The sequence below is a fragment of the Plodia interpunctella genome, chromosome 13 (genome assembly GCF_027563975.2).
Source record: "Plodia interpunctella isolate USDA-ARS_2022_Savannah chromosome 13, ilPloInte3.2, whole genome shotgun sequence".
NCBI classification, from domain to species: domain Eukaryota; kingdom Metazoa; phylum Arthropoda; class Insecta; order Lepidoptera; family Pyralidae; genus Plodia; species Plodia interpunctella.
Window position 1 is genome coordinate 4,243,465 of NC_071306.1, and position 19,809 is coordinate 4,263,273.

The following is a 19,809-nucleotide window of genomic DNA, read 5'->3' on the forward strand; positions in this document are numbered from 1 at the left end:
GCGAGGATTTGTCCTCCGCGACCACAGCGCGGCCGTGGCGCTGAACACGGTGCGGTGGGGCCGCAGGGGAAGGGGAGCGTCGGTATGTCTCTCGACGATCCCCTGTCCTCTGCGGCCGAAGGGTGGCTGTCTGTGTATCGGGTGCAATGTGTGGGTGTCACCTGCCTATCACCTCTTGGGGCAGACTTGGGTGCCCTGTGCCACCCAAGGCACCCGGTCGATGATGCCCGTTCCCCCCGTCAGCTTTCTGACTGGTGCGCGGAGCGGGCTTGATGGTCCGCGCCACGCTCGCGTAGCGTAGGGGGCGGGTGGTTAGCACTTGTACTTGACGCTCGCCCAGGTCGCGGTGAAATGCCTAGCGACCCCGTGACGTCCCCCATAACGGCAGCGTGGAAACGCCCCAGGGGTTTAGTGGGTAGGCTGGGCCGACTAGCGGCCCAGGAGTCCCACACTCAGTGCGTAACAAGCATTCCCCTGGGTAAACAAAAAAAAAAAGGGTAACTTGATGTGCTGTTGACTGAACCCAAAGAACTTATAATGATCGTACCTTACATCAAAAAGTTCTTGGCAGTATTGGCTTGGTTCCAGTAGGTATTAATAAAGCTTCAGGGGCTATCTATCTTGGACTAATCTTATACCCATGTCTCATACAAAGTCAGTGACAGATAGGGCCGGGCACGTGATGAGTGATAAAAGAGTCAGCGCTCTGACTTGTTTTCTCATGTATTTCTAATACGCATGGAAGATATGACGGGGAATATAGATTTCTTTGTCTACACTCCAATCCAGTTTTACCTAAAGCTTTACGAGTAGAATGGGCTTGACTTGGCTTAACCAAAATGATACGTATGTGTCAATGTCAGTGTTAGAAAATGACGGCAAAGATTTGATTTGACATGGATTTTTCTCTATTCTATACGACTTGGTTCCCTCTTATGTCCCACGACCTGTAAATATATGCAATTTCTATTAACATTAGTTTTCTCCCCATTGGCAAAATAATAATATCTACTTATAATTTTTATTTACTCTCCCTGTATCCGTATGTATGTATAATATATTTATGTACTCTTATATTTTAGGTTACACACTGAACCGTGTTTCAATATTGATATTATAACATATTATATACCGTGTCAATCTCAACCTTGACGTTGGCCAAATCATCGTTTTGGCGAACGATGGAGCCATGAAACTTAAAAATAAATGAAAATGAAATGACCTCAGGATTTGACATTTGACTACCGCTCACTGTAGGTATGCTGTCATTGTCATCTGTCATAGTAATGTGTCAGGCATAGTGTCAGACAATAGTTATTGGGTATGATTTGATTGATCAACAAGAATGAATCATTCATTTCATTTTAGTAATTTAATTTAGGTACCGTACCGACCGAGGTACCTATCTAAAACACTAGATTACAAATTGGACATCTAAAAGAAATTAGATAAAAAATAATAATTCCTTAGATACGGTACAACTTATTATTTTGGTAATAATTTATCAAGTTCTTGCGTCATGAATTTCTTCAGGAAAGAACCTACTGTGAAAGGTAATATTAACAATTTTCTGAATACTATTTAAATATAGTCTCTGGACGAAAATTATAAGTGTGAGAGAAATCAGAGTGATGCGTAAATATTTATTGTTTTTGGGATCAAAATTGCTTTCAAGGCTGGCTCAAAATACAGAAAAATTTATAGTGATAGGGTATATTACTATGTACTTACTAGTTACCTAAAGCAAAAAATCCGGAGATTTGGCCGGGATTTTACCACCCTCCTGACGTCAACACTCTTTGGGAATGCTATTATTTCCTATCAGCTGTCAAGGCTATGTGTCCCTTGATCGCCTTGTACGACATTGTGAAATAGTCCTATTATAGGGCAGGACCACAGACCACTAAATACCGAATCTAATGGTGATTAATTGTTTACACATAATTACTGTTTATAGGATAATCATTATACAAAATTATCAATGTTCTTTTAATTTCAGAGCTTTCAATTATATTATTGTAGTGCCAAAAATCATTAATATATTTTGGTGCCATTATAAATATTATTACAATAAGCACCCTCAGATATTATAATAATAATCAGAAGTAATGGAAGGTTTTGGCCCAACAGTGGGACACTTAAGAAAGTTCCTAATGTATGAATTAAATTATGTATATTTATTTTCAGAACAACAGCGACAAAATGACAGGGAATTACGTAAAGCTGGTAGAGATTTGGATAGGGATAAGGCTGCCTTAGAGAGGGAGGAAAAGAAACTAGTATGTATAATGCTTTGTCAGTAAATTTTACACCAAAATTTATTGTATTTACATATATCATTAATTTGTGGAGGGACTTACAAAGCCTTGAACATGTCTAAATTATCCCTCAATATTTATTTCTAAATCACCATTAAAGAAATATTTTAGATAGGTATTTTATTGTTTAACAAGTTTATTTGTTTGACAAAATACAAAACCCCTAACTATCAATATTCATTTCACTACAACTTTTGAACAGCTGAACAGATTTTGATCAAACATATCTAAGAGCCACCACATAAAAATTTGCTATCAATTAAAAAAACTGCATCCAAATCAATTTACCCATTGATGAGGTATGGTATCATGTACACAGAGAGACACATTTAGCAGCCAAACTTATAACATCTCTCTTTTTTCGTCGGGGTTTAAAAACAACAATTTTCTTATCAGTATAAAATAAAAATTACAGGAAATGGAAATTAAGAAAATGGCAAAAGAAGGAAACAACGAGGGATGCAAAATTTTGGCAAAACAGTTAGTCCAGTTACGTAAACAGAAGAATAGAATATATGCTGCAAATAGCAAGGTGAGATTCATGTAATTATATTAGAGTAAATGTAAGAGATTTATATACTAACATAGAATTTAAGTTTTTGTATTACTGACACTATGGGCTATGCCTGAAATAAATACATTTTATTTTATTTATTTTTATGTACTACTAAATATGGTTGACAAAACAAGTGGATATTTGTAAAATCACAGCAAAATTTTCAAATAATACTTTAGGGCATTTTAGCTGAAGAATCAACTGATAGCATACTCAAATGATAGAGTAAAATGATTTTATATTTGAACTGGACAGTAAAATTAATACACACAAAGGGAAAATAAAAATAAATAAAATAAGGTAGTCATTTATTCCAGTAATCTTGCTTACAATATAAGGCTAGGACTTCCCAGTGAGTAATCTAATGATACTCGAGATGGGAAAGACCTGCTACTACATTACAAGTTTTTACATTAGAATAGTCTATTAAATCAGAAAAATCTTAATTTTCTTTCACTTCTTTTCTGTTCTCACTTTTTCTGTTTTTTCCTTTTTTTGTAACTATATACGGACAGTGTAGACATCTCTCAAATTCAATCACATTTTTTTCAGATATCCAGTGTACAGATACAGAACAAATCGATGGGCGCCAACATAGCCATAGCGAACGCCATGGGCACCACAGCCAAAACAATGGGCAACATGAACAAGGTCATGAACCCGCACCAAATTGCTAAGGACATGGAGGCGTTTAGACAGGCAAACGCCAAGATGGATATGACTGATGAAATGAGTGAGTATTGCCTGGACAGGTTATGATGAAGTTTTGTGGTGTGTGATTCACAGCTGACGCCTACACAAAGTCCTTCAAGCGAGTAAGGGATGAAAAAAAGACTGAACAACAAACAGCATTACTACATAAAAATGTATCTACACAATAAATCCTGCTTATTTTATAAATGTGAAAATTCGATGTCACAAATTCTACTGGATGGATTTTGAAATAACCATCCCCGTGGCGATTCCTATGGTCCTATGGCAGCGAAGCCCAAGACACAGCTAATCCATTCCATATATGCATACTAATATTATAAACGCAAAACAGCTGGCTGATTTTGATAAAATTTGGTACGGTAATGACCCGCGGTCGAACATAGGCTACCGTGGGCGGAACAGCTGCGCGAACAACTAGTAAATAATATTTTTGTTTGTTTTATAGTTTCTGAAACACTGGACGACATCATGGGTGAGTCTGGCGACGAGGAGGAGACCGAGGGCGTGGTGAACCAGGTGCTGGACGAGATCGGTATCGAGATCAGTGGCAAGGTGAGTGTCGTAACGTTACCATTTCAATTTGTATTATTTTACTTATATTTCAAGAGTTGGCATGCGGTTTGCTATCGTATTTCGGGACACTAGATTATTAAGTGTCGTACGATCTTTTGAGAATTCTTAAAAAATCGTTTTATTATTGGTTGCTAAGCACCGATGCCATAGTATTTTAATTTATTTTTTTAATACATAATATAGATAAACTATCATCTTCCTCATGAATGTGACCAAATACAGAAGTAAATTATAAGAAGGGTTTCATAAAATTTTTCACCATCTAATCGCATTTTTATTTCAATAATTGTCTACGCACATGCGCTGTGACGACAAGCTCGCACCTGCGCGATGCATTTTTTCTACAAAACAAATTCTGTCATCCACCATATTTGCTACCATTAAATATATTTACTCATAATTTATCAGCCTTAAATAAAGAATCTTTGTCGAATACCTAGTATAATTATTTATAATACTTAAACAAGATAGAACAATAGTCATGTTACCATTCATACAAATCTCCCCGAGATCTTTTATATAAATCAAATAACTTTCTAGTTTTTGAACGGTTTTCATTTCTGATGAGGATCGAACCTCCACTGTACCAGTCCGGCATGATGATCATTACGCTGTAGAAATTATTACAAACTATTTTCTTAATAGGGATATACAAGGTGTTTGGTCAATGGTATATACTCGTAAAGCCGTGACAAGGCCATACCCCGAGGGTCATATAAGTTGTATAGTGATGAAAAAAAATTTGTATCTTGTAATATATTTTTCTATATAATAATAAAAAACAATATTTATTTTTCTTTAGTGACATCCCTAAATCTAGAAAAGGACAGCAATACATGGTGTATTGCCACATACATGGTGTCTGTTTCGACACGACGACAATTTAAAATAAAATATCACGTCATAACACGTCAGCGTTTCTCAATCGACTGATGATAGGTAACTACTTCCGGCAGTCCAGGATTCCAAAATGTCTGTCCGCCTATTAGGAGTTCCTCGCGCTAAAAGTGAAAGAACCATAGATTGGTGTGTTTCTTCCCCAGCCGCGTCAGAGCCGAGGGTCCACTTGCCTACTTTTTCTTCTACTCTTCGCACTGTATGTTGTTAGACCATCATTGCTAAAACCGCTTTTCGAGATTTCTTAATAATGCAGCACCGTGTGAACAAGTAATAGTAAAAAAATTAAATAAATACTCATACCATACATCGCGATACTTAAGATTTTCTTTTAAATTATTAACATCAATAATGATTTATTTCATTAATTGAAAAACCAAAACAACAAACTACAAAGATTTCACATCAAACTTGTTTATGAGTAGGTAATAATAAATCATACAGAACCATGGAATCGACACTAAAAATAATAAGCAATATTTCATTCCATCCATCTCTTTCTATCCTATTTCTTTCACATTCACACAGGTGCACACGATATTTTAAAGATCAGATTCGCAGAAGAGATATTCCCTAAATTGTACCTAATTGTTTACTTTGTAATAATTTTAAAAGTTGAATTGCTTCAATTGTCAATAAGATAAAATTTCTTATTATTGCTTTTACTTACGTTTCCAATAGAGACAGTTCCGTAAAAGCGATCTTGCATGTATTTCATAATTAAAAAGTTAATATTGTCCTCTCAAAGACTCGAAGATCTTAGGCATAAAAGCCATGTTTTGAATTTTCATCATCATAATTTGCACCTGGTACTGAGGTCAATGAACAATAAGTTGTACAGATGAATGAAATCAGCTGTTCCAGGGTTGGCACTGCGTTAATTTTACCGTAATCTAAAATCTTAATTAACTCCCTATTGTGACGTTTTTTCCACATGGAAATATTTTTCTGAGAATGTGGATACGATGCCCTATCTACCATTTTCGGCTTTATATACCATTGACCAAACACCTTGTATATATTATACCCTTTTTTTAAAACTGGTTTAAATCAATCCTAATTGTGAACAAATGAACCATTGGAATTTTTATTTCAATTTTATTAAACCGAATAATGTCTTAAAAACCATATTAAATTTATCGATTGTAATTTGCACGCGTAAACGCAAGCCGCCATGCAATTTGGCTCGTGACGTCACTCCGTTAGTAATTTCATACGACTCTTACTAACGGAATGACGTCTCCTCGAACCCAATGTGACGCAGCAAACATTAACATTTTTGACATGTGAACAACACATTAAAAAATATGATTTAAAGTCAACACTCCATTTTAATGAATAAATATCGGCATTTCCCGTTAACTTTCTTCGAAATCTATCATGCATTGCCGTGTATAAACATGCATTTTTATATGTTTTCTTACATGGTGGAAAACGGCATTAGTTGTGCAATTTGGTGAAGTCAACAACCGTATTGTTTCAGATGTCGGAGGCGCCGTCCGTATCGCGCGGCAAGCTGGGCGCCGCCAGCGTGGACGAGGACAAGGAGCTGATGGCGCAGCTCGCACGACTCAAGTCGTAATCACTTACTACAGTTATTTTCTGACTAACGTAGTGTTGGAACCCTATGCCGGCTATACGTTATCGCGAAATTTTGTACATTGCTGGTTTTACTTTACGGTAAATAAAAGCTTGATACAAACTTCGCAATGTTCATGGATTCGAGTCTGCATCCGTCTTGAATTCGGAGATGTGTGTACCGACATAAGATCTACGTTACGTTTTTGACGATAGTGTGAGTACCGGGTAATCACTAATGTACCTACTGTTATTTTTTAACTTACTTTTTGCGTCCATTATTGGACGTCAGCTTATTGAAGTTATTATTTACTATACATTATAATTATAAATAAGGAACATCTTTTGTTCTAGGCGTATCTATTACTCCTATTATTTCCAATATTGTAACACGGGAACCTGTTATTGTCATCTAGGTATTAATGTTTTTATAATATTGTATACACCGTCCATTTATCGATACTTTTTTTTTCGTCTAGTATGTGTGTCACTGCTGGGCAAAGAACTCCTTGGTGCAGTATACTATGTTGATACTAATCAAAACTGTTTTAAAACTATTCTGAAACGACGGATAGTATTAAAGAAATCTGTGTGTTTCGCTAGAGGAAATCTAACCCGTCGAGCGCGGAGAATTGAGTCACATTAGATAAACAATTGTTATGTGGTAACTAGCTGACGTGTAATCAAAATTCCGCCGTGAGGCTATTCTTGGTATAATTTTAATAATCTCAAAATATCTTCCACGTAACATTAATGAATTATTTACATAATTTATACAATTATTGTTTAAAAAATCTTTTACAACTGTTCCAGTAATTATGGATGCCTGATCTGATAACTGATTATTATGAATTTTCAAATATCGTGATATAAAGCCATAAACTGCACTAGCTAGTCTCTACACACATATTCCTGCTATATACTATCTGTCTATGCATATAATGTGAAAATAGCTGTGATATTTTTGTATTATATGATAAGATAAAATTGTTATTATACAGTTCATACAAAATGTAAATAAAATTAATTTTGGATAAATGTTTTTTATTGATTATTCAATGCTTCGAATAAACACCTACACTGGTGTCATTATTTAAGTCGCTTAAAAGGCATAGGTTATTTACTATGTTTTTGTTCGAATTAAAGTTCATCACAGTATGCAAGCTCAAGCAAATATATATATATTTTTTAATTTTGACACATTAAAAAAAACTAAAAACAGTATCTAATTTGACTGGTTGAAGAATAGCCTTAACAATAACATCGATGCCTACTTATTATGAATAATCTACGCCGTGGTTTTACATCGTGGCATTGAAATGCGAAAAGCGACTTCGTCATTAGCTTTAAAATTTAATTAAATTTACACTCGTTGTTTACACGATAATGGCCCGTCTTGCTACCTACCATTAATTTTCCACCTCATTTCGTTGACGACGGCCGACTAGGACAGACGTTCAAAATGATGCCGATATCAGATCACATGTTCGATGAAGGTATAAACATTAGCATGTTCCAAAATGACATGAAAAATGTGAAAAATAAAAAAGATTTTTATGAGAAAACGCAGCGTGATTACGTAAGTTAGATTTTTTTATAGTAAATTACATTTCTTCTATCAGCCGTCCATAAAAAGGGAAAGAAAGAAGGAAAACATTTATTTGCCAAAAACATGAGTACAAATAGTCAAAATGAATTAGACCTCCACGTTTTACCGAATATAGGTATGCAAATATAAATAAATAAAGAGGAGCATGCTATCCACTACAAATCCAAAACAAAAAAAGAATTATAATGTACTTATACTAGCCCTAAATTCTATCAGAGTCTATCATTAAAGAAATCATTTAAAGTATAATAACATTTATCAGTTAATAAAGACTTGAGGTGCTTTTTAAATAGATTTAAAGGAATTTAGCAAAGTTACTTAAACATGATGATATTCTTGGGAACAATCGATCTGCCGCCGTTATGAGCAATGGAATATCTTTATCATAAAAATGAGATAAAAAGCCCTGATATCTAATAGGGCAACAACAGCATTTCCATAGAGATTATAATCAGGCCAGCGGCTGGTTGTAAAATAACTAGTGAATCTTCAATACTAGTTTATAAGTAGTCCAAAAGTGCGATCGAGATCACGCCTAGCTGTATGAGAGGGAGAAATTAGATAAATCCCTTCTCATCAGGAACAAGAGCAACGCGATATGCTGTCGTCTCAAGATGGCGACACTTGTGAAATCCACGACCAGTTTTACAGGGACCATAAGTTGCTTCTGGTGTTGTTCCGAGCCCTTGCAGTCATGCCTATTACTAGGTCCCGACCAGGTAAGTTTATCTCATAATTATATACTGTCTAGAAATATTTTACGTAATTTGATTTATAAAGTTTCGTAGCCACAGCGAGTGTCGTAGCCAGGTGCCACGAAGTGCCGTAGCAACACGATCCTAAAAAATACTTTGTTAGTTCACTTGTAAGTATGTACCTCATGGAAAAGCGAAATTTTTTAATACACTCATTTTACGGAATAGTTTCATGTTTTCAGACGACAACGGTCAAATATGTTTGAATCCAATTGAAAAGAATTGAAAAGTGAACTTTAGAGCGTCTGCTGGAAACATAAGTATTTCATATTGATAACTAAATAACTATTTATTATGATATATTTTTGTATTTATAATATATTGAACTTTATGTTGTTCATTGGTTGAAAATTTTTTGTACATTTCCATAGGAACAATCACGTTCAGCTGGCGCTCAAGCGCCACAGCGTACGCCATTTGCTTCTACATAGTGGCTACAGTAGTGGTCCTTATTGTCGGGTATGAAAGGATAATGATTCTGCGCTCCATCCGCAAGTTCGACGACTACATTTATGCTATCCTTTTTGTGGTGTTCCTCGTGCCACATTTCTGGATTCCCTTCGTGGGCTGGGGCGTGGCACATCAGGTCGCTATTTATAAGACCAATTGGGGAAAATTTCAAGTGAGTGATACGACAATTGCCCTATACGAGTATTATTATTTTTCCTTAGAAACGTTTTCTTTTCTGGTCTAGTCATGATCAACCTTTCGCCCTTTATGTTCTACTGCTGGTATTATAAGCCTCTCCCAATTTATGTCATTCACCTCTCTTCCGTGATGTTTGAAACCAATTCTAGTTAACACTTTCTATTACGATGTCTCGTTTTCCATTTATAAGCATATACATTCCATCTTGTGTAAGTCTATTAATTTATTCTATTTATTGTACCAAGTAAAATCGTATATTTAAAGCAAAGTCAACTGAAAACGGCATTTCGCAGCTAACCATTTTACTACTGGATGTTATTCAGAAATATTTTTTTCTTGATCATTACATAATAAGTTGATTTATAAATTGGCGAACTGTAAGAAAACATTATTACAGGTTAGGTATTACAGGGTTACCAGTGAAAATCTCCAGTTTCCAAACCTAAAAACTTGCATCGTTATCATAAGCATCGGCTGCTTGTTGCTAGCCGTGTGCTTTTTGCTCAGCTTGTGTGCTTTGCTTGACGGGTTTTTGTTGATTCACACGACCGCGTACTACCACATCATCACTATGATCAATATGAACTGCGCGCTGTGGTATATCAACTGCAGAGGGATTAAAATTGCTTCGCAAGGCGTGTCTGACTGCTTTCGGAGGGTAAGAGTTGTCTTTGCTATTAACATGTTTAGTGCGCGGGCTCCAGTATGAATGTTTGTCGCGAGCCTCAAGAAGATGTTTCAAAATAATGTACTCTAGTGTTTGGGAATAAGTGCTTTTGCACTCATCTAAAAAATAGGTATAACACAATGAGTTAGTCCAATAGAAATTTCGGGAATTGTAATGTTGGATACTATATTTTAACGAAAACATGTTTTATGAATATACGTTTTATATAAACATCCAAAACTAAAGTCAAGCTGAAAAAAAAATCATTCAATTCGATCAGACTTGTTCAAAATATATAAAATTCACAAAAATCAGTTTTCAATTGTTTTCATCCGTGAAATACACATAACATTTAGCTACGGATGACAACAGTCGATGTATGGCTAGCAAGTTTCGTAGCCACGGTAGTCAGGTACCGGTAGCTTAGAAAGATGTTACGAGATAAAATATTATTTCCATATCATATTTCAACTGAAGTTGGATTTATTTTTACAAGTTTATTTTATCACTTGTCCTTTGTTTATTTCTAATAAAAATTTTCCGCTTGTCCTACAGAATTGAAATTATCCACGTCGCTTCAGTTTCTATGAAAATTAATTATTGTGTTAAGCACGACCTGCTTGATCTGTGGACTCAGGATCGAATCTTGATAAGGAAACACCTAAACAGTGCACGGGCATTTTTTTAATGCTTCAAGATCTCTCTCCCTCTCTCTCTGAGTGTTTTCCCGCTTCTCTCTTCTTCAACCGTAGAGCATCAGCGCCTATTCCACTAAAAACAAGATCTCTCTTATGAATAAAAACATGTCGAAAAATTTTTAATTTTATTTTTTGTAAAAAATCTTATTTCTTCAGGACGTGCAAATGGGATGTTCGGCGAAGTTGATATCCCGTTATCGATACCTCTGGCTGAACCTCTCGGAACTGTTGCAATCCCTTGGGAACGCGTACGCTAGAACCTACTCCACTTATTGTCTGTTCATGTATGTAGTCGTTTTTTATATTGTTATATATATTAAATCTTTGGTTTACATTCAATAGTTTGTTTTTATACCTTTAATAATACTAGCGACATTACGACACTTTCTAGGGTTAGTAGAACCGTTAATGGTATTGTTCACACCTATACAATTTTCTGATTTCTGGACAAGGTTCTGTCTTACAGAGTTGAAATTTTACACGACGCTTCAGACTCCATAAAGAAGCATTACTTTTGTATGGCAATCATACCCATGATCAGCTCCAAAGGTGGGAATTACTCAACGATTTACTGCAAGACTGATTTTTGTAGCTCGTTGAATGACAAATAGAAATCTATGACGACAATACAACGTGCCAAATTTTTTTTTCGTAGGTTTACAAACATAACTATTGCAATCTATGGAGCCCTGTCTGAGATAGTGGACCACGGCTTCGGCTTCAGTTTCAAGGAGATGGGCTTGTTTGTGGACGCAGCTTACTGCTCCACACTGCTGTTCATATTCGCTGATTGCTCGCATAAATCCACTCTGAAGGTATTTCATCATTCTGTTTCAATGAGAAATGCCGAAAGACGACATTTCTTGTCGGTATTGGTCGTTCCGAAATGCTAGAGGTTTTTTGAGCTTTCAGAAATAATACGGTACAATAATACTAAAGTATAGTAAGTATTGCACATATTAATTACATAGTATACATAAGTACAACATATGTATTATCACACAATAGCATGACATAATTAATAATTAAGTAACATCTAAGTTACGTTTATTTAAATTTAATTTATTGACAACTATCGATGGCATACCATTACCGACTTTAAAAGTGCGTGTAAAAAACAACGACGATATCGTAACAAACTTCACCCCAGCCTTCTTCAAAGACGTCAATTATATAATGGTATAGTATATTATAACAAAGTGGCCAAAATATACGTTATTATTTAATGATTTTTTTTATCCTTGTATGTATGTAAAGAGGATATTGTGTGGATTAAAGTATAGTAATACTTTATTAGTAGGTATTATAAATTCTAAAACTATTATATCGGTCGACAACGCTAATCCAAGGCAACTTATCAGTTTCTCCGACAAGATTTCGCAGAATTAGAATATTAGAATCAATTGCGTCTTCTTACGATTCCTCGGGTCACTGATCCGGCGTACTAATTAATTTTTGTCAATCTGTAATCATGGGGTGGAAGATTAGAATTACCCTGTTATTATTTCTATATTATCCACATTTATACATATATATTATTTACAAAATATCCAAGTTATTTGTTTGCTAATTTCCTCCATTCGTTATTATCATCCACTTCTCTATAAACATAAGATTCACTCTAAAGAGGGTTAATGTCAGGTGAACGGCCGGTCATAACACCAAAACTGCATCGTCAAAAATGTAAAGTTCATTTTTTAAGCGGGCTTCCGGTTGCCATAGCCGTGAATGCACACCGTGTTTCCACACCGAAATAAAACTCTTTTTTTCCACACCGAATAAAATGGGAGAGTTATGTTATTTATTGTATATTATCGAGTGTGCTACCTATTTCTTACACAGATGTCAGAATTTATTCAATTCTCCTAAAGTATATTAAAACCTCAAAATCTAACCAAATAATGAGTATATATTTCAGGTGGCGGCCGGGGTTCAGGATACCTTGCTCTCTATTGACGTGTTGACTGTTGACCGACCAACTCAAAAAGAGGTCAGTGAATATGGGAACAGCTAAATTTGTTTATTAAAATTAAAAATTATAAATATTTTTACTATTGACTATAAAAACAACACCGACGTTTTTCATCTTTTTCCGACCATGATTTATCTCAAACTAAGAATTGCTACGTTGCGTCGAAGTAGCTTCGTTGTTATTCATAGGTTTTGACATTGACGTGCGTTGGCGTAAGTACGTCGAATATCCATACAATTTTTGCGTTGTCCTTCGACGGACGTCAAAATAACGGAGACGACACGATTGAGCAAAGGGGCCTGGCTCTACGAATAATACTATACGAATGACAACGAACGGATCAGTCAGTTTATTTGTTTGTTCTTCATGCTATACATTATATCATAATTCATTCCGGAAAAAGTATTGTATCGGTGGTAAAATCACGCAGACGAAGCCGCAGGCAAACTCAACTATAGTTGATGGGTTCCAGACTATTAATCATTTGATAGTCTGGAACTCATTGTGTGGAAAAATCTTTTGAACATATTAAATTTAATATGAAATAGATTTCATTCATTAACAGATGCGTACAAAAACTCGGTCTAGTCGTAACAGTATTTTTTTAAACCAACAACTTAAAGTTAACACTAAGTGGCATTAATGCTGCTAATCAAACCTAGGTGAAAGTAATCATGATTGCTTTTCCCAGATTGACCACTTCATTCAAGCGATAGAGATGAACCCTGCAGTGGTCAGCCTAAAGGGATACGCGCACGTCAACAGAGAATTACTTACCTCGGTTTGTGCACCAAAAAAATATAATTTTAATAAAATAAGCGAGATATTCCGAACATAACCGGCGAGCATGGAGTATAGAGTATAGTGTAGTATAGAGTGAGATTTTCCAGGATCGCGGCAAGTGGAAATCCTTAGTGTCTGCCTAAATTATTTTAACAGTTTAATTATTTAAACAGGTGTGGTTATATTTCATTTATCCATATCCAATCCATACTTCCATACTACTTAGAATTTTCGTTTGTAAACTCAAAAACTACTGGACCGATTTTTGTGGAGTTTTGGCACAGATATAGATGAAAGGTTCAGGTGTAACATAGGTTATTTTTTATGGTTTTTCTCGAGCGAAGCCGGGACTGGCCGCTAGTATAAAAATAAACTCGCACGGAAGCCCATTATAACGTTTTTCGGAACAATTCAATTTTTTGTTTATTTCTTTTACGAAGTTGTAGAGGTACATAAACTTATTGTCGTATAAATAGGAAACGCAAAATTAAGTTGAATTGTGAATTAAAAAAACCTTTTTCATATCATCTTTGAATGAATCTCTGTCATGAGCGAGCAGACCCGTATTTCGTAGAGGTTCGTACCTCTACGAAATCTTTATCTTTACTAAATTTTTATTCGTTCTGTATATAACAGTATTATTGTTTACAGGCAATAAGTATGATTGCGATCTACCTGATTGTATTGCTGCAATTCAAGATCTCGCTCCCGAAGGATCCTCAAGGTTCCACGTAAACTTCAATTCAAGAAAATATAGCCATTAAAATTATTAAATACAGCCTAGTATTTAGCTAATAATATTATCACTTTTCGACTCTCTCTAATTATATCCTTGATTAAACATTGGTCCGTTTTGTAAACACAAACAAATTGTTAAAATGTAATGCAAAACTAATTTAAAGTTTTATTTAGTTATATTGTTGATAAAAATTGTCATGCGTAAATAAATTATTGTATAATTTTCAATACAAGTTAAATGAAACAAAAGCGATATTTCTAATTTATAAAAAATGCTACCCGCAATATGTCGCTCTATCAAAATCCTTGCTCCATTGATAATCATCTCACAATACAAAATGACTATCTAGGTGGAGAATAAAGCGATGGGATACAATTTTCCCTATTTCAAATGCGTCGCGTCGCGTACATGCGTCAGTCAAGTTAAGCTAAATTTACTTCCTCCTTTGCAAACATCAAAGTAACTAGTACTTCAGGTAACTTGATCGAATGAAAAAAGGAAAATGGGTAGGTACCAACCAATCTATAGTATAAAATCTTGCTCCGCTATGCGAGCTACGTTAAAGTACGTCAATTCGCGGTGGATCTTCAGCTTTAGACATTATAAATTAAAAGTGCGGATTTGAGTCGTCGCCTGTCACGCGCACTGCCAATCACTGCAGACGGCCGATGAGTTTCATTAATCAACTTTTTTAATTTCCAACAACTCTTACTCCAATCGGCAAGTTTGATAGCTTGAAATCTGCGCAGCTTCAATACTCGTACCATTACCATTTCGGAGAGAGAGTTGTGATTGTTAAGTGAAGTGATTTTTTATTATGAGTGATTCTTCAAAAATATTCTTCGCATTAAATTGAAATACGTAAATACGTGGCAATTTTTTTTAAAGTACCTAACATTTTGTTTTCTGTGCCCGTCAGTGGTAAGAATGTGAGACCATCTTTCGGAATGACATGTTATAGCTAATTGAATAAAAAATTGTTCAAATCGTAACACAATAAAATTATACTGTAAATATATTTTAATCGATTTGCTCAAAATTTTATGTCACACTTCTTCTATTCTGATGTACTGATAATTAATATAATTAAAAAAAAAATTCAGCTGCATTGTTCCTACATATATATATATATATATATATATATATATATATATATATATATATATATATATATATATATATATATATATATATATATTCGCCATGAAAACAAAGAGAATGCGAATGTAGGTCACCCAAATTTTCTTTTTGAAGCTCATGGGATCTGGCGAAATAGACGTACGCATCACTTCACTTCGCCCTGGATAGCATAGAATTTTATATAAACGCTTTGTATGCGGAGATTGACGTTTACATTCCTTTCTCACATACTTCGTTATCCATGATTTATAGACACATCGAATCTTCTTGAAACGTAATGTATGTTTCATTGTTTTCATTTCACTCTTTTGGTCTTGTAGACCACATAATATTTTAGAATTAGTAATCAACTTTTTTTGTTTTATTTAATTACTTAAATATTTATTTTAACCTAATCAAAGTAAATACAATAAAAGCTATATTTTAAATTGTACCGTTCAGGGCTTGGCCTTAGTGGTTGGACGAAGATTTTATTAAAACTTTACACTCTAGCGCATATAATCAAATTTTACGTCGCTTACATTTAATTAAGTATTTAGTACTTAGTACTGTCAAAAGTAAGTATTTAGTACTGTCAAAAATTTATGGATTAAATTTTCTTCTCATACTTAGATAAAAAATTGCAGTTAAACAAAATATTGACTTGAAATCCAGTGCCCTTTGTGCCCTGACTCCTGGCACTCATGTTGGCTACCGACAAAGCTGTGACCGTGAGGCAACACAATGCACAACATCGAGGAAATCTAATTCTAAAATAGTTGGAGAGCGTCAACACGCAAAGAAGTTTGAAATTATAACGCTTTTCTATGTAGGGTACCTATACATTAGCGGCACCATTTCAAGAAAGATCCTTACTCAACCCGGTTAATCCTATTACAGCGAATGAGTAGCTAATCTCGTGCCAATGTCGGGGCGGAGCATTGGGCAGATATTAATCCTCAATTGATCATATAGTGTACAATTTTATAATCCCTGATCCCAAGTACCTATTTAGGAATCAACGTATTTTGTTTTAAGTTTCAAGAAAAATCATTACAATTACATAGTTTTTCATAAAACATACGTAAAAGTAACATTTTGGTGAAGACGAGATCACTACATAGAAAAACAAAGTCGTTTCCCGAAATTGATAATGTAAAGGGAAAGTAGTCTGGATAGGCACTGATTAGTGCAAATCAAAGTATTTCTACTTAATGCATGCGCTTAACTTATTTAACCTTTCAGCAAAATATAGCAAAAATATAAGTAAAAGCATGTTATCCCTATTATCACTGACGTGTCGGTGTCCCATCCGCGTGGACTTAGGTGGCTACGTGTGATCCAAACCTACCGTCAATCACTGACGCAGTTTGTGACATCATTCGGTAGCCATCGCCGAACGACACCCGTTTGTATCACACCACTTCATATCAAGAGCCTTATTAACACTCGAGAGCACTCTAGATAATGGAATTGCCTGAAAACAAAACGCATACACTACTGACTCGATGGATTTTTATTGACCTTAATTTTATCGACCGCTTAATATTGTGGCACTGAATGAAATGGATTAGATGATCTGAGCTTGGAATGTTATGTTAAACGTGAACTTCATATATTTTATAAACATATTAGGTATCTATGTGAGGCTAATTCACGGGCTACCAATAAGTCATAGAAACTATTTAGGTACCTTTATTTTCCATAATGTTATAAATGGCGGTTAGTGCCAAAATCATTATCTATAATCTTCGGGATAATACAGTCATGGTAATAAATAAAATCTACGTTTCTGGTTTACCGATAGCCTCATCTAAATATAAATATCCATTTTTTAACAGGACTACTTTTTCTTAAGTATTTAAAATTATTTTAGTTGAAAATATAAAGTTTAAAAAATACGTAGAAGCGGTCATCTCTAATGGTAATCGTATACCTGCACACCAATATCGCAGAGCAAATAGTACACCACTTTCATGGTCGACTAGATGTTTGATTTGGGACTTTCTTTGATTTGTCTAGTCCAATGATAAATGTAGAAAGTAGGTAAGTTTTTCAACGCTACACATTTTTTTCAAAATTCTCAATAAATACTTATTTGAACTACTAACTACTTGAAATAAGTACAACAACTTCCAAAAGTTTACAGTGAAGATAGAAAATTTTCGACTTTCCATATTAACCGTCCATCATACGTCCCATCAGCTCAAAACCAGCCAATTCGTAAAGAGAACAAAAAAAAATTACATAGATTTCTTTGGAAACTAATTCAGTTTATAAAAAATCTCAGAAAAAATATGTTTTTAAACATAAAATATGTTTTTATGCTACCTACACGATCAAATGATGTCATCACAAAGCAGAGAACAAGCGTCTCCTTTTACAAATAAGGATTAAATTGCGTAAAAATGACCACAAAAAATGTGCGATACTGTTATTAATATAATAAATCTTGTCAATTTCCTAACGATCTGTTGTAATACTTTGTAATTTATAGGACAAATATCAAGTGTCACTTATTTTTTCTTTTCATTTATCGATAATTAAACATAAAGGCAGTTTTCAAATTAAATTGACTGCACAAATTTTATAAAGACACAGCTTAAGTATACGTTTGTGTTGATAAATATCAAAAGGGCGAAATATGGTTATGGAACTAAATATACGTGTACCTTTTGCACTTAAGTATTTGTCTCTTACTTTCATGGGATTTATATTTCTGGAGTACGCTATGTACGTCAAATCATTAGGGTAGCTCGTCAGATACAACGATTAAGGGCACCGACAAGCTGTGGTGTAAATATAAAAAAATACTCATCTTAGTTAATAAAGATGAGATGATCGTGCCTCGCATACGTGAACGGTCAAAGACTTGCAAATGTTGTCAAAATAACCGCTGGCTGCCCGCGAGATGGAAATTATACCAACAAAAATGGTATACTTAATTTTCTACGTGACAGATTACTGCTTGGCGTGGAAAATATAGACGCGTATGTATTATGTTCCAATGTCGGATTTGGTTTGCCGAATGTGACGGAAACAAGTATTGAGTCGCCGAACTTTTCCCTTGCTTACTTGGGATTAGTACTTGGCTCAATCCTAACTCAACCGCAATAAGTTGCAAAACAGTATTCCAATCGTATCCTGCTTTGCAACTTATTGTGGTTGAGTTAGGAATGTCGAAATTTTATGTTCAACAAGCGTAAATGACCAAATCGCAAAATTTCCCAGAATCGTAGGTGCATCCTTAAATTGGTAGTCAATTCTGTGATTAAATTTGACGCTCGTGTGCACATCTTTGTACTGAAATACCACAGAACTGACCCTATTATTCCATTGTTACCAGGGCCTTTCCTAGCCCAAGGCAGCATGCGCCTGTTTGTTAATATTGCTCTCTTTGCTTGAATGTTGGTAGTAGTCGTAAAAATGTATACTGAATATAACTACTTGTTCTTATATTATATATGTGTATATAATTCGTGTATTTACTTTTTATTTTTATTCTTCAACGCTTATTGACAGTATTTTATCTGGTAGCGACCAATCGGCATACGAGTCAGGTAATGAGAAAGATCTCCGTTTCTTGTCCTAAAAAGGCTATAAAGTACTTATTTGCAGGAATTTGCGCCGTAAAATTGCATTAGGCAAACATTGTTAAGCAATAGGTGATATTGGCTGTAACCCGCTTTACGATGTCATCCGCTGATAACATTATCGCACTAAACTTTTACGTACAATTTGCCTTCGGAAGCAATAACTAAATTTTGCAATTTATGTAAATATATGCCTATAATTCTGTTTTTGTAGGGTATGTTCTAGACCTAGATTGAGACCTTTTAAGTGCTTCCGTTCGTAAATTCGTAGCCATATCTACATTTTCATACGAAATTGGTTATTTGGCGGAAAATGTCGAATATTTAAATATCAAAATGATATTATCTTTTTGGAAGTCGATGAAACCAACCGAAATTAAAACGCTCGAACTCAAGTTAGTATTTCAAATAAAAGCTATTGCAATCAAATGACCTCTATAAACATAGTTAAAAATCACTAACTCACGATATCTGCTCGTATTTGCCTACTATCCACTCAACTCTGTTTCAGATTTGTTGGCATCTCCGATGAGAAAATGCATATATACGAATACAGATAACAATACTTCCAGTAATACAATTGATACACA

General features: G+C 34.8%; 2 protein-coding genes across 3 annotated transcripts; both read left to right on the top strand.

Annotated features, from left to right (window-relative positions):
• Window positions 1–1,298: 1,298 nt before the first annotated feature.
• Window positions 1,299–7,305, top strand: CHMP2B (Charged multivesicular body protein 2b). Its single transcript, XM_053753335.2, has 6 exons — window positions 1,299–1,553; window positions 2,188–2,279; window positions 2,734–2,850; window positions 3,427–3,607; window positions 4,034–4,140; window positions 6,542–7,305. The coding sequence occupies exons 1-6, from the start codon at window positions 1,520–1,522 to the stop codon at window positions 6,638–6,640; spliced, it is 630 nt and encodes a 209-aa protein (XP_053609310.1). The 5' UTR covers window positions 1,299–1,519; the 3' UTR covers window positions 6,641–7,305.
• A 774-nt stretch (window positions 7,306–8,079) lies between these two features.
• On the top strand, window positions 8,080–15,383 carry LOC128674726 (gustatory and odorant receptor 21a). 2 transcript variants are annotated; one of them, XM_053753558.2, is made up of 9 exons: window positions 8,080–8,215; window positions 8,826–8,964; window positions 9,372–9,622; window positions 10,046–10,306; window positions 11,170–11,297; window positions 11,669–11,828; window positions 12,932–13,003; window positions 13,677–13,766; window positions 14,420–15,383. In XM_053753558.2, the coding sequence occupies exons 1-9, from the start codon at window positions 8,099–8,101 to the stop codon at window positions 14,501–14,503; spliced, it is 1,302 nt and encodes a 433-aa protein (XP_053609533.1). In that variant the 5' UTR covers window positions 8,080–8,098; the 3' UTR covers window positions 14,504–15,383. The 2 variants fall into 2 exon arrangements, with proteins under 2 accessions (XP_053609533.1, XP_053609534.1); XM_053753559.2 differs by lacking the exon at window positions 10,046–10,306.
• Window positions 15,384–19,809: the final 4,426 nt, after the last annotated feature.